The sequence below is a fragment of the Akebia trifoliata genome, chromosome 10, assembly GCF_017979445.1.
Source record: "Akebia trifoliata isolate Shusen 1 chromosome 10, ASM1797944v1, whole genome shotgun sequence".
Classification (NCBI taxonomy): domain Eukaryota; kingdom Viridiplantae; phylum Streptophyta; class Magnoliopsida; order Ranunculales; family Lardizabalaceae; genus Akebia; species Akebia trifoliata.
Window position 1 is genome coordinate 8,934,156 of NC_141384.1, and position 17,555 is coordinate 8,951,710.

The 17,555-nt window shown below is 34.8% G+C and overlaps 2 protein-coding genes across 2 annotated transcripts; one reads left to right on the plus strand and one right to left on the minus strand.

Moving 5' to 3' along the window:
* The first annotated feature begins 500 nt into the window (after window positions 1-500).
* Window positions 501-6,817, plus strand: LOC147393079 (bZIP transcription factor RISBZ4-like). The gene is made up of 6 exons (XM_086455290.1): window positions 501-810; window positions 4,322-4,445; window positions 5,307-5,514; window positions 5,674-5,749; window positions 6,072-6,197; window positions 6,287-6,817. Exons 1-6 carry the CDS (start codon window positions 610-612, stop codon window positions 6,617-6,619), a joined length of 1,068 nt encoding a protein of 355 aa, XP_086311416.1. The 5' UTR covers window positions 501-609; the 3' UTR covers window positions 6,620-6,817.
* Window positions 6,818-8,104: 1,287 nt separating this feature from the next.
* On the minus strand, window positions 8,105-17,256 carry LOC147393080 (reticulon-like protein B22). Its single transcript, XM_086455291.1, has 4 exons — window positions 16,949-17,256; window positions 16,110-16,251; window positions 9,674-9,743; window positions 8,105-8,406 (listed from the first exon to the last, which is right to left on the minus strand). Exons 1-4 carry the CDS (start codon window positions 17,122-17,124, stop codon window positions 8,291-8,293), a joined length of 504 nt encoding a protein of 167 aa, XP_086311417.1. The 5' UTR covers window positions 17,125-17,256; the 3' UTR covers window positions 8,105-8,290.
* Window positions 17,257-17,555: the final 299 nt, after the last annotated feature.

Sequence of the window (17,555 nt, forward strand, 5' to 3'; positions counted from 1 at the left end):
AAATCTTAAATCCTAAACTGTTGAATTTTAGTTTTCAATTTGGGAATTCATTAGCCATTCATTTTCAACACCTTCAATCAAGATTAAAAAGGATTTTTTTTTTTTTTGGTGAAATCTGGATGATTGTATCGTTAGATTGCTAATTTGATCATCCATGTAGACCCAATCAACCTTTAGTGAGATTTGAAATCTTACTAAGTTAGTCATGCTAGCCTGATTTTTATAAAGTACGGTTTGTTGAGTTACAAACTTGACAAAGTAATGGAGTTTTTGGAATAAAATTGCAACCGATAGTTCTGCCCCGATAAATCTCCCTGCACTAATGTCTGTAGTATCATAAGGATACTAGTACCAGTAGTACAGATCCAAAAGAGCATAATAAAAGAAGGTTGATCTCGTAAATATAACTAAGGAACAGTGGTATTATAGTAAATTCATCTCACGAAACACGTAAGATCGTGTAGGATAATCAGCTTTTCTTTCTTTTACCAAAACCCACTTTTTTATGCTTTTTTAACAGCTTCTGCTTCTGTCTTTCATTCTCTTTCTCTCTTTGGAAGATCGATAGCCAAATCTCTGGAATATAGATCGATCTTCAGCGGCAACAACATGAAGCGAAGCGCTTCGGAATTAGATTTGGAAGAATTTCTAAGGCCCACGATAGTGTTGGAGATGGAAGATAACGATAATCAAAGTTGGAAAGAAGATGGAATTGGAGAATTTAGGGTTCAGAAATCTAGGATTTGTGGAGAAACAGAAAGTTTGTTTGGCGTTCATGTAAGCGATCTCACCTTCAGTCTCGTTAATCAGGTTTTTTTTTCTTTTTTTTTTTTTTTTTTTTAGAAAATAGAACATGCTCGTGACGAGTGACGAGTACCGAGAGCACGTGAACGTGCACAAGCCGTCAAATCCACGTGGTAGTAGTCTATTGGTCATTGTATTTGTTTGTTTGCACCATATACAGGGTGTCAATGGGTACCCATTTACCCAAAACCGAAATTAAAATCCCCGGTTCGGCTTCCCTTTTTATAGGAATCCATTAGAGCCGGGTCTAATATGAAACCGAACCAATAAGAATCAAAACCATTAGGTATCCCGCATACCCGAAACCCATTTATTTTATCATTATTTTTAAATTAACATATATAATATAAAGTTTTTCAAATTTCATATAAAGTAAATATTTGAGCTGAAGATGAGTTATTTCTTTTAAATTTGTTATTTATAAAGGAAATAAATTTTAATATTTAAAAATAAAAGTCATTAAATCATCAGTTTAGTGGAACAAATTATTATTAAGTTGATACTTTATAAATAATATGTTTTTTTAAGAAGGAATTTTTTTTTATAATGATTTCAAAATAATTTTTCTAGTTCGATTCTTGAGAATCGGAATCAAAACCGACGGATACCCATGATTTTTGACGGTTCAGATTTCGACTCCACTTATTTTAAAACTAGAACTCCGTAAGAAGAGGAGTCAATAAAATATAGTGGTTATGGTTCTAATATTCATAGGAACCGAACCGGAACCAATGGCTTTGGTCCAACCTCAAATGGACCGGGTTTGAGTAGTATAATTAGGCTGATTAGTTATCGGGCTGGATCGGTTTAGGTCCGATACATGTTCAGATTTGGGCTTGGGAGTTAGGCCCGTTAGGAAGCCTGACCCAGACTGATTCCTTGTATTATACATTTTAATAAAAATAATACGTTGGCCTGGACTATAATAGACTCGAATACATACAAGCCCGGCTTTGACATAGCCTTTTTTATTTGACCTGACTTTGCCGACATTAAATGGGCTGAGTTAAGGCTATGATTTGTGGTCCATGTAAGGCCGGGCCCATTGACTGTCTTATAGATACTAGCGGCGGCATGTGCATTTGCCAAAGAGTTCAGTTTTACAAAAATTAATACTTATATAAATTAAGAATGGTTTTTTATAATTAATTTGAGAGATTCTTTTAGTCTATTTTAAGTAATAAAAACTTGACTATAGAATATGTTGTCATCTATTTTAATTTATAAATATTAACTAATAATGATTTTAATAAACAATACTCAGTATTATCTCATTATAATAGTGAAGAAGATATTATAAGTTTAAAAATTAACTAATGTAGTTGCATCAACAATACTCATCCTTTTTTTTTTTTTTTTTTTTTGGGGGGGGGGGGGGGGGGGGGGGGGGAGGGGGTGGAATTCCTTAAAAGATTCTCACGAAGGATTTAAGAAAGAAGAAGAAGTCATTTTCAAGGATTTTTTGAAACATTTTAAAGATGTATTAAAAAAATTAGGGTTTTTTCACCTTTTTTTTTTTTTTTTTTTTTAGTTTTTGGATGAAAATCGATTCATAATGGTTCTTTTGGGTTGAAATCACTTAAACAAGTCTTTATCTCAAGCTTTTAGTCTATCTTTCCATGTATTTTAGTCGAAAAAATTGAAAATTGAAAATGAGTGGGTTTTACTATTGTCAAGTTCATCACTTTTTATTTTTTAAAAACAGTGAAGTCGATAGTAGTTAAAAAAGCATCGAGTTCAACAGTAAATAAAAAGTGGTGAACTCGACAGTTAATAGTGGTGAGTCGATAGTAAAAAATGTGAACTCAACACTAAATAAAAAAACATTGTTGTGCAAAACTTAGGAACTATTTAGAAAGAACCCCTTTCACGAGAGTCCTTGATGCAGGATCGTATGGGGAGATAATAAAAGAAATTTGATTTAGGAAAAATAGGGGATTTAGGGTATTTGGGTATAGGGTAAATTTGGTTAAGGAGATTAATGAAACAAGTGTTAAAGAAAGTGAGGAATGAAAGGGTAAAACAAAATGGGGTTTGTAGGTTTCAAGAATCAAGAAAATGAATTCAAAAATTAAAAAAAAAAAGGATTTCAATAATAAAAAAAAAATAATAATAAAATAAATTTTAAAAAAAAATTAGAAAACGAAAGAGAAAGGGATAGAAAGATAGAACCTCGGAATCACATTAAAGATATCTTGAAATCACACCAAGAATGATGGAGAACTCACATCACTTCATTAAAGAAACACATTCTTTATTCATCAAAATCTTCATTATTCATTAATTAATAATAAAACCCCTATATAAAGAAAATAAATTTAAGAACCTTAGTAAAATTAAAATACCAAATAAATAAACCTAATTTTCGTAATTTTCTCTCTCCTATATTTGAAATCCTAATAAAACTTAAATAAAAGACCAAGTAAAGTTATTAAACTGACCTTAAATATCATAGTAAGACCATGGGCCAATAAAACATAAAAACAAATCCAAAAAACACGAAAATAAAGTTTTAAAATAGAAATCTAAATAAAAATTAAAATTAAAATCTACTCTTTAAAATTTGATGTCCCCATTAGTCCTTTAAGTAATTTTTTCTATTGTTTTTTCCACTTTTTTTTTTTTTATAGTAAAGATTAGTACATACTAGTAGGATAGGATGCATTTGCCATATATGTGAGTGAAAAATGAAAATAGAATAGTTATAATTGAAATGTTGATGAATCTTGCCTATTTATTGTTTGTTGTTCATTCATCACATTGATGATACGATCCAACGTAGTGAAATTATAATAATATTCCTTGTCGATAATGAGAAAACAATCAATCAAGTTTGAATGCTGTCAAATGAAATACCAAAATCATGTTTGCTAAGCTTTCTACTTCTGGATTCCTGCAAAACTCCAAAATCCAAGAGATTGATTAAAGACTCATTTTTGACTTCTAACTTCTACGGGAATTCTTTATCAAAATAAAACAAAATTTGAAACTAGCACGACGATGATGCCCCATTTATTCAATCAACTAATTAGAGTACCGTATATTTCTTAAATATCGGTCACTAATGATGGCATACCAAGAACTGGTACAACTTTTTCTACTCCACATTCCCCTGACAACTTGCACCCAAGAGCACCAATGTGAGTAAACAGTACCCATGTTAATTTAATTTTTTTAAATTCTCTAATTCACATTCTCAGAGAAGATGGTTGTTTGGAGATAAGAGTCATGCCATCCAAGTCTAGGACAGCTGACCCTAAAGGAAACACTACCAGCTTGTTTCACTTGAGGAACAATGGATAAATGTGTGCATGCATGTTTTTACCTCCCTTATTCTTGCATCCAATCATCCAAGGAGAGGGGTTAATTTTTATTAGAAGTCCAGATGTTCTCAAATTACACTAAAAGGAAAAACATTTTATCTTTCGAAGTAACTGTTTTATTAATGTTTGGTGTCTGTTTGGTTTTTCTATGAGAAGAAGGATGATGAAGTCTTTGCATTTGTATGTGAAACCAGGAGACAATAGACAACTTTTCAAGTTGTGGTGATGGATTAACAGAAAGCCTAGTTTGGTATCAGAATCTCGCTCCCAAGCATTCAACAATCTCAGCAACCATCGATTCACCATCATCAATTTGTGGTATGATATCGATTCCACTTAATGTATGTGTGTATATATGTATGTATCATTCCCGTCGTTTGTCATCGTCTTCGTTATATCATCAGGTACTCCGTTATTAAGTTAGATACTGATTAGATAAACAAAATTCAATCGTCATTGAACAGTATCTTCTCATCCTATTTATAAGATTTACTTCATTAAATTCTTATTTCGTGGTTTCCTTCCATTAGGCTTCTTTCTTAGGGATGGATATAAGATTATTAGTTTCTAGGATTTGATCTGTTGACTATGTTCCTAGATGGTCATCGTGACCATATTTACCATGTTTGGATTAGGGAATTATTCAGTAGGGTTTTAGTTCTATTAATTTGGACAAGTTCTGCAAAGTTTCGAAAAATATTGAATTTTTTTTTTTTTTTTTTGGATTTATACAAAATGATGTTTTTCGGTTTTTTTCCCCAAAACCTGTAATCTTCACCCCTCCCAAAAAGCTCTTAAGATTTCAAGGTTGAAGAAGATAAATTTTGAGTTTCAAGGGTAAAAATTGATACCGTATTCAGTAGTTACTCCCTAAACCAGTATTAATTTGTTGACCCATCCATTTAATTACCCAATCCCTTATTCAGAGAATTTGTCAAAATTTTGGAGAATTTTGTGTCTTTGATCCCAATCAAGAGGATGGGTTCTCCTGACAAATAGATCTGGAGATATCCCATGTAAGATCACATCCCGTCTGAGGTACCACTTTTACACTTGTCTTACTACCTACACCCGGCTTAATATGAATCTCTAGGTGACTTGTGCCCACTCCTTATTTACTACATATTTTTACCTACACACCAATGATGTAGCACTGATGCTCAGTTTTGCTCTCATCAGGTCCTGCAACTAGCGGTATAACATTTGGATGCACAGCCTCAGCAGGAGCAAGTCCAACCTCAGCTCATAAACTGAAAAGCGGAGATAATCAAGCACAGGGCACTAGCAGCAATTCCTCTAGGGAGCAATCCGACGATGATGACATAGAGATAGAAGCCATTTCATGTGGACCAAACATGGATCGCATTGATGTAAGACGCGTAAGAAGGTATGTTGTCCTCGAAAAGGGGATGTTTGGTTTCTACAATAACTTTGTTCATCCAGAATAAAAGTGGGGAATAATTGATAACCCATCATTTTTATGTTTCTGGATTGTAAGAAAATGTGGTTTGTGGGTGTAATCTTCATTTGAATTGTGTAATTCCAGGATGGTTTCAAATCGGGAGTCTGCTAAACGATCGAGAAGTAGAAAGCAAGCACATTTGGTTGATCTTGAGTTGCTGGTATCTAGTAACTTCTCTAAGCATGTCTTTGTGGTTTTCAATTAGTGGAAGAACTGAAAATTCTGAGACCTGTTTAGTTAAGATTTCAAAGGATGTTTGATTAATTTAGAGAGATTCTATTGCCACACCAACTTTTTCTAACAGCACCCCAACTCATATGTAAATAACCAAAGAATTAACACACATCTTGGGGTGTTGTTAGTAAAAGTTGGTGTGGCAATAGCAGCTCTCTTAATTTACCTGGCAAATTGAACTTCTCCTGCACAAGTCTGTAGTTTGTTCTTTGAACTCCTGCCACAACTTTGATGTAAATTTCCTACAGGTTAATCAATTGGGGAGAGAAAATGCTTCCCTTTGCAAACAGTTCATGGAGGCTGATCAACAATTCAGCGAAGCTTCAACGGATAACCGAGTACTTAAATCAGATGTGGAAGCTTTACGAGTGAAGGTATGCTTACTTTAATATATTTATCAAGTAATCTTGCCCTTGTAGTGGTTCAAACTAGGGGTTCTAACCCTAACATAGTGTATTTTCAGGTTAAGTTGGCTGAGAATATGCTTGCTCGAAGTTCCCAAACTTGCGGTTTGAACCATCGTCTGCAAAGCTATTCAAGTTCACTCCAACTACCAAGTACTCAAGACTTAATAACACCACCAGACGTCTTGTCAGCATTGGGCATTAGAGGAGACGAGGCCTCATATATTGGCATGCCAGCATTGGGATTGGAAGGTGTGGACACATGTAATGGTGGTGCCAAGCATAGACTGAGTCAGAACACACTTCCATTACAGAGGCTTGAAAGCTTGGAGCAGATCCAGAATAGATTTGTCGGTGAGACTATGAGCTGCTTGTCAGAGATTTGGCCATGACAATCTCATGTGTCTGTAGATGTCCAAGTAGAGCAAAAACACCCACCTTGCCCGACTGTGCACTATGTTGTTTTATTCACCTGTGTGGAACACTGTTGTTTTCCTTGTCTTTCTAGGTACAGTAATTAGCAAAGTTCAACAAATCATCTGCTTCCGTATCTTATGTTATGCAGTTAAATTGTTTCAAGTCTTCTCCTCTATCGATTTTCAACAGGGTTAGAGAGAATTGCAGCTTTTGAGTATGATTTTAAATATATAATACCGAATGTTGTGGGAATAACAGTAATAATCCTGAGATGAGTGACAAGAGCTTCCCTCTCTACAAAATGTGTTCCTTCTTCAATTTACGGATTCATTTGGAGGCATTTGGAAGGAGACAAACAATAGGATTTTTAAAGGGAAGGCATATTCCCTTTGAAAGGTCATTATTATTCTGGGTTTTTGTTCTTTTGGAGTAAACTTTCTATGGAGTTTAAATGCATCTTTTTAAGGATTTTTTATTTAGATGGGATTCAATTTGTTAGACAAGTAAATAAGTTCGACTAATCAAAAAAAAAAAAAGACAAGTAAATAATTGTCAGAATATTGGTGATCATAGTCACCAAGTCGAGATTCAGGAATAAGTCAGCAAGGGAAAAAATAAGAAAATCAGGCTATGCTCAAGTTTGTGTAATGGTTTGTACTAGGTTGTGTTCTCATACTATATCACCAAATCTCATATTATACCACAATATTAAATCATCAAACCCCTATATAGATATCATCCTTACATCCACAAGATGTCCACAACACATTAAAGGTTTATATTATTCAAATTATAAAAATATTCAAAACATCATACTCAACATTATTTAATGCATCATCAATAAAATAGTCACTATCATCTTCATCAAGATCATCTTCTTCTTCTAGTACTTCAATTTCATCTTTCATTTTACTCATATTCAATCACAAAGTTCGTGATTTAATCAAGAAAGTTCATGATTTAATAGAGAAGTTCGTAAAAGTAACATTTATTGGAAAAAAAAAATGATTAAATTGGTGAAGGTAACAAGTTAATCGCGATTTTTTCAATAAGTCCACAAATTTGGTGACTATGATGGTGATCAATGGATTCACCATCGGATTTGCATAAAGAGCAAATATTTTCACAAGTTATACCTGTAGCAATGATACGATCAATAGCCAATATTCTGCCTAAGATAGCTAACCAGATGAAAAAGGCACCTTGATTGAAACTTTAGGACCCCAAATAACAATGACAGGGAAATCAGAAAGCGAAGACTAAATATAGCAAAATAAATTTTTTTGCTAATCCTTTATACGTATGACTTCTCGGAGCTCAACCTCCATCATTCAAGCCCATTTGTTACAGCTAAAAATGTTACTTTTCCAAATCCCTTAATACCCAACCAATAGTGCTAGAACACAAGAAAAAAAATTCTTTGTAGAGAATTTCATATGGTATTTAACAAGTTTCATATCAAAACATAGAGTAAAGATCTTGCAATTCTTTTTTTCCAGTCAAGAACACTCGTATCATTCAATAAAAGAAGGCCATAGCCAAAGTAGTCCATACAAGAAACAAGTATTACCTACATCTATCTCTCTATACAACCAATAAAGAAAGCAAAATTGATATTTACATTGGCCATCACTGAAACTTTTAAACTACGTGGTATCTTGCGAGGCACTTGTAGAATCTTTTCCCCTTAGAAATTGAGATGCACATTCACTGATTGATTGGGAACTTTGAGCAAAAATGTATAGACAAAACACACACAGTCCTGTTTCAGAAAATACCATAGTTGAAATATAAATTTTGAGATAGCTCCAACATATTGGATATTTAACACTAAGACAAGGACGGTACTTTTTTTTTTTTTCCTACTGAAAAGGTTTTTTTTTTTTTAAGTACATTTTTTTCCATTTCATCCAAATTATGTACTGAAAGTCATTTACAAATGCAATCAGCAAAGTATAGTTTTTTAGTTTTGTGTAGAGGTAGACATGTCCCGAATTGTGTAACTTCTAAGGATGGCAACATCAGCAATAGAGTTAGACACAGGTGTCACTTCCTGTACACACTGACCCAAGTACTACCCCTGAGGCCCATATCATCACAAACATAATTTGAGAATGATATCCACTCCCAATTTAGGGGATAGTCAAGCTTAAATTAGTCAACATGCATTGACCGAGGAGATGTGGATGAATACAAGGTCACTTATGGTATAGTATTAATTCACACAAGTATATGCGACGAATCTTGTTCCTCCTTATCCCAAAGATTTCGTATCGGCTAAATGAATCATGTTGTTCCATCCCACTTTTTCCAGAGCCATTATTGAAAGTTGGTTCATATCTGTAAATGGTGAAAGCAGATATGAGCCAAGTTTCAAAAACAGAAGACTTCACTCTGGGCACAGTGGAATGGATGAAAAAATATATTTTAGCTGACCCCAAATCTTAGGGATAAGGCTTTGTTGTTGTCGTTGTTGTTATACATGATACCATAAATAAGATGAAATGCTTTAAAAAAATTAAATAATAAATAAAAACTCAGCTAAATTTATGAGGGCTACTTGGGTCTAAACGTCCACATATTCGATTCCCACCATATCCATCATGTGCACTCAGAAGACTTGGGACCTACCACTCACCAGGTTGCACCCAAGTAGATGATCTTGAGCACATAAATACATAATAGATAGTAGGCATAGGTAGGCCGAATAGAGAAGGTTGGTGTGTCTTCAATACATCAAATTTTCTATAACACAGTGGTCTTGTTACATATTTTCTGGCTCTGGCCTAGTTTAAAAGGAGTTCTAAGGACGATTAGCAAGGATAGAGGAGTACTCCAAGGAGTGAATTGTAACACCCAAATGCTTCAAAAAATTATTACAACAATGATCAAATATGCTTTACAAAGGCAAGAATAGATTATCTGATGCTGTTAGTGTAGTATTTTATATACTACATTGCTGATCCAAATCCCGATCGAAAAAGAAACAAAGTAATAGAAATGAGATAATTAAGTGAAACCAAACATACCAGCATATGCAACTGTAGCACCTGAGGCCACTCGCCCCAAAGCTGATAACAGGTATAGAATGACAACCACCTTAAAACAGAGGTAAATAAAGTTTTAGTCTTCTGGTATGTAGCATGACCATTCTTTCAGTAAACTTAACTCTAGAACTAATATAAAAAATAACCCACTGACAGTTCAGATGATATAGGATGGAGAGGACAAACATAAAAAACCTATCACCTCAATAACTCTGCATATTGCATTTTCACCTTTGCATACTCAAAAAAGTAAAGAACACATGCACACACGCACATGCGCACACTATTTCCACCTTTTGGATACCCCAAAACTGTCCACTTTTTATCACCTTTTACTTGTTTTCTTCAACAGGTAACGGGGTTTGTGGTAAGTTGTTAGTAGGTGAAGATGGATTTTGAACCCAGGTTATGGTAACTACTCTCACAGACTTAACTAACTTCACAACCCGGCACCTACACTAATAGCGGGTAAATGATTCAATCACACAGAATCCTTCGTATTAACATGGTTCCTATAAAAAGGATGAAGTCAACAAACAGTTTCAGCTTTCAAAACAATAATGAGTGAGAAAGAATGGCTTATCGCATGGACTAAACAGCTGCCTCTCGAATTACATGAGTCTATTGACTACTAAATCATGCTGGAAATAGCTTGAACCAAAAGTCCCAAATGAGTTTGAATAGTTGAAATAAAAATGATGGTCATTCAAGATAAGAGTGTTTCCCATTCACATGGTACTGAATATTGTTACCATAATTTGGCAAGCTGGAAATAGCTTGAACCAAAAGTCCCAAGTGAGTTTGAATAGTTGAAATAGAAATGATAGTCATTCAAGATGGAGTGTTTCCCGTTCACATGGTACTGAATATTGTTGCTATAGTTCGTATGGTCAGAGTCGCGAAATTTGGCGAGTTGCCAATTAATTGTCTGCGCCACCCTGCTTCAACATCAAAATTCTACATTCTTCAACCCACAAATCTCTAGAACAAGATAGCGTTTTTAGGGAGGTTGAAGTTGATGGGTTTTCGGAAGAAAACCAATAAACATCAATTTTATTACCGTGAAATTTTACCCATTTTTTCCTGGAAGTTTCACATATACATTCAAATTAAACCCAACTGACCCCCACCGATTACTGAATGCTTGCCAAAATCCAAACTTGCTTACTATGCGTACAGTGCCCCCCCAACGACGATATAGTTTCAAACATATCAAAAAGATAAGATAGTGTATTACAAAATAAATTAGAATAAAATATGATACATCACCCACTGTGTCATACCCATCCAGAAACATGATGTAATGAATGATAAATTAATAAGTACCAACATTTAAAACCATGGGAAAAACTACAAACAGTTTTTAACACAATAAACAAATTGAAAGAGATTAAAGATTATCAATAAATACAAGCTACAAACAAGCATTGGAAGAGGGGCTTACAACCATAGCTCTATTATCAAATATAGTTCTTTTTTATTTATATTTATGTCATGTCCTTTTTCGTTCTTTCCCTATTTATCATGTAACTTGTATAAATAGGATTGAACAAATAATAAACATTACTTTTCTCTGGAATTTCTTCTTCTCTTATTTCTTTCTTCATCTTCTGTAAACCCTATATCACTTTCTACATGGTATCAGAGCTTTGGTGACGATTGAGAAAATCAAAGAGAGTTTCGATCACTTAGAAGGGTTTGATCTCCACCTTTCTACAACCTTAGGGGGGGCTGTCGCCAGCCACCATCGAGGAGTTGTTTCCATCAGCAGCAGCCACCCTCTAGGGGCAGTTGCGCCACTTCCGCCACCTCCTAAGGCTGCTACCAATCGCCTAGGGTTGTCGCCACCTCCCACAAACCATCTTAGTTCCATCGCTTCCCTTCAAAACCTCGTTCGTGTTCTTCATCCAACCTACTAGGGTTTTGTGGATCTCCATTGGGTAATTCTTCACACTTGATTGGTTATTAAAGCCAATATCACAGTTGTAATAGCCTTCAAGGTGAGTTAGATTTTTCTCCTTTCATCGAGAATGCGGAGATAGATTTTAATCTTATGTTGTCAGTGGTTCATTCTTGTTTCCGAGTAATCTCTCGTGTGATCTGGATTGTCTATGAGTAGTTTAGTTCTTCGACGTCATGTCTTAAGTAACTTCAAGACAGTTTACCAATGGTGGGTTTGGATCCTTACAAGCCAAAGATGAAAATGCAAACCTCCAAATCACCACAGTCAAACTCGATGGCACAAACTACCTCGAGTAGGCTCAGTCTACGAAACTAGCCATCCATGGAAGACGGATGACGAGCTATTTGAACGGGAAAGAGAAACAACATAATATCTCAGATCCTAAGTACAAACAATGGGATATTAAGAAGGCCTTGGTTATGTCTTGGTTGTTGCATTCAATGCAACCTCATATTAATAGAGGATATATTTTCTTGAAGACAGCATGGGAAATTTGGGAATCAATGACTCAAACTTATTCTCAGGCTTAGGGCAGTGCTACAATCTATCAATTAGAACATAATATATCGCATCTCAAATAGGGGGAGAAAACATTGTCAAGTTACTTTTTTGAATTGTGCAGCATGTGAGTAGAACTCGATCACTATTTACCCTTCACTTGAGAAAACTCCAAAGACTGCACAATTCAACAAACATGTTGAGACACATCGTACATTCCAATTTCTTGTCAGTTTGAATCCTAATTTTGATATGGTTCGAGTTCAAATTCTGAACAGAGATCATCTACCTCATTTGAACATTGTGTACTCTTATATTCAAAGTGAGGAGAGTCGACAGTTGACTATGGGACAGTTGGATATTCTAAGATATCGACTCTAGCGGTACATCATTCTCCCAGGAGGATATTATTCGTTTAAAGGCTTTATTTGATGGTTTTAGTGCTACCTACCCTTTCGCACACACAGATACCCTTCCATTGCTCATCGTGTTTCCTCATCTCAATCCAAATCCCAGATTCTTGATTCAGGAACTTTAAATAATATGACAAGTACGTCTTCTTTCTTTCAGTCCTATAACCCTTGTTCAGGCAAGGACAAAATCCGTCTAGCTTATAGTTTCTTATCATTCATAGTCGATAAAAGAACCATCAAGGTTCCTCATAGTTCTCCTTTGTCTAATCTTTTACATGTTCTTAATCTTACTATTAATCTTATGTTTGTTAGTAGTGTTACAAAAAATTTAAATTGTAGTGTTATATTTTTTCCCTCTCATTATGTCTTTCAAAATTTAGCAATGAAGAGGGTGATTGACAGTGGTTGTGAAGCAAATGGCTTGTACATTCTCGACATCTCAACATCTCAGTCCATTCCACATGCTCATATTTCTTATAGTAGTAGAGTAATCAATAAATCCCAAAAATGTGTTTGGCATATTCAGTTACGTCATGTTTCTTTTCAATATTTACAGCGTTTGTTTCCTTCTTTGTTTTAGTCTATGTCATTGTCAAACTTACAGTGTAAAGATTGTCCATTGTCAAAGCACTGTCGTTCTTCTTATCCAAGAAATTTAAATAAAAGAAATTCATCTCTATTTTCTCTTGTGCATTATGATGTTTGGGTCCATCCCTTATTATTACTTTTTTGTTGGGTTTTCGTTATTTTGTTACTTTTGTAGATGACTATAGCAGATGTACATGGATGTACTTCATGAAAACAAAAGATGATGTCTATTTCATATTCCAAGACTTTCATGAGATGGTTCTAACACAGTTTGGAGTAAATATCAAAATCATTCGCTTAGATAAGGGAGGAAAGTACTCATATGGGGGCTTGAAATAGTTTTGTGCTACTCAAGGGATAAAACAACAAACTTCATGTACTGCTACACTCCAATAGAATGATATTGTCAAAAGAAAAAATTGTCATTTGTTGGAATTAGGAAGAGCTTTGTTGATGGGATGAACATTCATAAGCACTTATAACCCCTTCTGTTGTTCCTTTTTTTTTATTGTTCTTTATTTTCTATGGTTCCATGAGTCTTTGGGTGCATCTATTTTGCCCATATCTTTAGCAATGCTCAAACTAAACTTCACCCTAAGACGATGTGTGTGTTTCTTAGTTATTTTAATTCTCAAAAGTGTTATAAATGTTATCATCCACCTACTCGTCGTCGATTTGTCACAATGGACATCACATTCTTTGAGCATCAATGTTACTTTCCTAGTCATGATTGGCAATTTCTTCAAGGGGAGTCGTTTCTTTCATCGTCAAATCACGAGTTTCTTCCAGAGTCATCTTTCTCAGTTTCACTACCTTTTCCAATTATTCCAGAATCTATTGTGGAAGTTGTGCAACCAAGTCGGTGCCTAATCTTTTTGAACGAACTTACACCAGAAAGAGAAAACAAGCCATTACTGATCCACCACGTCACGCCACTGAGGAGCCAAATCATGTTCTCATGACTACTTCACATCCAGTTTATTCAGATTACAATGTTCCTATTGCTCATCGGAAAGGTAAACGTACTTGTACCTTGCATTCTATTTCTCAGTTTGTTTTCTACCATGATGTGTCTCCATCCTATCACTCCTTTGTAGCTATTATGTCTTATTTCCATCACATCCAGAGTGAAAAAGTTATTTTCAATCCAAAATGGAAACAAGCTATAAAATGAGGAACTAAGAGCTTTAGCAAAAAATGATACCTGGGAATTGGTATGATTACCACCAGGGAAGAAATCAACTGGTTATAAATGGCTGTTCATAGTGAAGGACAAGTCAAATGGATCGAGTGACAGGTACAAAGCTAGATCGATTGCCAAGGGTTCTGTCTTACGGCATAGACTATCAAGAAACCTTTACCCAGATAGCCAAAATGAATTCTATTAATGTCCTCTCTTTTACAGCAAACTTCTCTTGGAAGCTTCACCAACTAGATGTGAAGAATGTCTTCTTACATGGTAATTTGCAGGAAAAAGTATACATGGATACTCCTCTACGAGTTCATTTTTCCAATGTTGAGGGGAAAGTGTCGTCTAAAGAAGTCCTTATATGGCTTTGAAAACAATCTCAGCGAGCGTGGTCTGAGCGATTCCGCTATGTTATGCAGGATGTGGGTTACAAACAATGTCAGATTAATCACAAATTGTTTATCAAACATAATGGACCTCATACTATAGTTATTATTGTGTATGTTGACGATATTGTCATTACAAGAAATTTTCCTACTAAAATCCAAACTTTGAAGCATCTTCTTAAAAATCGCTTTGAAGTAAAAGACCTTGGACTTCTGAAATATTTTTTAAGTATTATGGTAGCTCGATCCAAGATAGGCATTTTTATCTCACAATGCAAGTATGTAGATTTGCTACAGGAGGTTGGCAAACTTGGAGCTAAACCAGTTGACACTCCAATTGAGCCAAATCATCGATTGAGTGAAAGTGATGGTGAAACTTTAGAAGATATTAGCCGTTATCAACGCTCTGTTAGTAAACTCATCTACCTATCTCTCATGCAACCAGACATTGCCTATGCGGTAAGTGTTGTTAGCAAATTCATGCATGCCCCATGTACGATACATCTTGATCCTGCCTTATGAATCCTTCAATATCGAAAAAGATGAACGAGGAAAGGTAATATGCGTGTGAATGCGTGGATAGATGTTGATTGGGTAGGTTCTATTACTGATCGTTATTCAAATTCTGGGTATGGCACTATGGTGGGTGGTAATTTGGTAACTTGACGCAATAAGAAACAGACTATAGTTGCTCACTCAAGTATCGAAACTGAGTTCAGAGCCATGGCTCTCGGCATATGTGAATTACTTTGGTTACAACTATCACTTCATGAGCAAGGTTGTTCACCTCCTCAACCTTTTCAGTTGTACTGTGATAATAAGGCTATCATTAACATAACTCATAATCCAATTCAACATGATCACACCAAACACATTGAAGTCGACCAACATTTCCTCAGGGAAAAAGTTACTTCCAGTGACATTTGCGCCATCTTTGTTTCACAACAGTTAGCGAATGTCCTCACTAAAGCCTTGGGTCATGCCAATTTTGATAATCTTATTAGCAAGTTGGGCATGTGTGATATTTTTGCACCAACTTAAGGGAAAGTGTTATCAGATATAGTTATTTTTTATTTATATTTATGTCATGTCATTTTTCATCACTTCCTATTTATCATGTAACTTGTATAAATACGATTGAAGAAATAATAAACATAACTTTTTTCTGAAATTTCTTATCTTCTTTCTTTCTTTATCTTCTCTAAACCCTAGATCACTTTTTACAAGCTCGGTTAGTTTGACACATTGCAAAGCAACTTTGAGGCCATGGGTTCCAGTCCAACTTACCCACCAAACAAAAATAAAACTCAACGACTAAAATGTTAAAAAATAAAAAAATAAAACAAGAAGCTAGTGTTAGTGTGGATATGTGAATTATGACCTTAAGAAACAGTCTCTTGTCATGCCCAGTTGCAGCAACCCTCAAAACTGACTCAGCAGCCCCTACTGTATTAGCAAACCATGCAATAATGTCATTGGCAGTGTCCTGAGAAATCTGCCATTCGAGAGGATCCACTGGAACCCTACAATAAATTTCATCACCAAAAAAAATAATCAACTTTTAGAAATATTGGAGCTTGTTTGGACCATAGATTTTGCACCAAAAGGAAGCATTTTGAAATATATTTCATTAAAAAAACAATGTATATTTCGGTGATCTAAACATGTCCTTAACACTTAAAACACTAAATTTCACAAGATAGCATTCTGGATCAAGGAGGAAATTTAAATTGAAAGGTGCCCAGAAACGAAAATTGATCATCCAAACTTAAAACCATAATTTTACCCCTATTGTCTCAAAATTGAGACACGTTCCATAGATTTCACACCAAAAGGAAGCATTTTGAAATATATTTCATGCAAAAAAAAAATACATATCCTTGGATGATTGCGCAACATGGCATTCTCGATCATGGAGCAATTTCAAATGAGAGGTGCCCAGAAAGGGAAATTAATTACCCTAACTTAAAAACCTAATTTTACAAAAAATTTCCCAAAATTGAGTCATGTTTTCACCAAAAAAAACTAAAACACCTTCTATTTTCAGCTGAACTACCAAATGAAACCCTAAATTCAGACCCTGACATAACACCTTTTGAATTAAAGAATCATGCAGAACTGAAGAATCTTAATTTCATCAAATATAAGAACCATAAATTGAAAACGCTTGATCGACTAAAAAAATCCAAATTACAAATCAGAGGGAACGAGAGTACGGACGAGATGTTCATCTGACGAAAGAACATTCCAAGAATGGCGAGAGAGCAAAGAAGGACGATGAAGACATCAGATACAAGTGAGAGAAGACTCGAATTCCTGTAGGCGCAGTGATAGTAAATTAGGGTTCCACATATTAACAAAATCAACGGTTTCCCTACTTCGCTCCTGCAATCCATCTCTCTCTCTCTCTCTCTTCTCCTGGTTGTAGAGGTTCATGGTTTCAACTTTTTAACTTTCAAAGCTCGGTTTGACCTCTCACCTCGTTCATGGAGACCGAATTGTCTCGGACGAGTCATCTCGTCGCGCACAAAATAAACCATATGACTGGGTTTTCATCAATTATATATATAAAAAAATATTAAAAAGTAATATATTATTTTATAATTATTAAAAAAATTAGAAATTATAAATCAGTGGTCTGATTGCTGATTTTCAAATTGACGATAATACCCTCTTTAAAATCCACGATTGGACCGTTGATTTTCAAGGGGATGAACATACCCCTTGAAAACTGCCTGTTCAACTGTCAATTTTTGCATAAATTTAAAATATGTAAAATTTTAAATTATTTTATAAATTTTTAATAATTATAAAATAATAAAAAATT

Excerpts from the sequence above, each read along its gene's own strand:
- LOC147393079 (XM_086455290.1), top strand. The coding sequence starts at position 610 with ATGAAGCGAAGCGCTTCGGAATTAGATTTGGAAGAATTTCTAAGGCCC. Across the intron at positions 811-4,321 it reads CCTTCAGTCTCGTTAATCAG|GAGACAATAGACAACTTTTC; the intron begins GTTTTTTTTTCT and ends ATGTGAAACCAG. Across the intron at positions 4,446-5,306 it reads TTCACCATCATCAATTTGTG|GTCCTGCAACTAGCGGTATA; the intron begins GTATGATATCGA and ends TGCTCTCATCAG.
- LOC147393080 (XM_086455291.1), bottom strand. The coding sequence starts at position 17,124 with ATGGATTGCAGGAGCGAAGTAGGGAAACCGTTGATTTTGTTAATATGT. Across the intron at positions 16,252-16,948 it reads TTTCGTCAGATGAACATCTC|GGTTCCAGTGGATCCTCTCG; the intron begins GTCCGTACTCTC and ends AATTTATTGTAG. Across the intron at positions 8,407-9,673 it reads TGCTACAGTTGCATATGCTG|GACTGTGTGTGTTTTGTCTA; the intron begins GTATGTTTGGTT and ends TTTCTGAAACAG.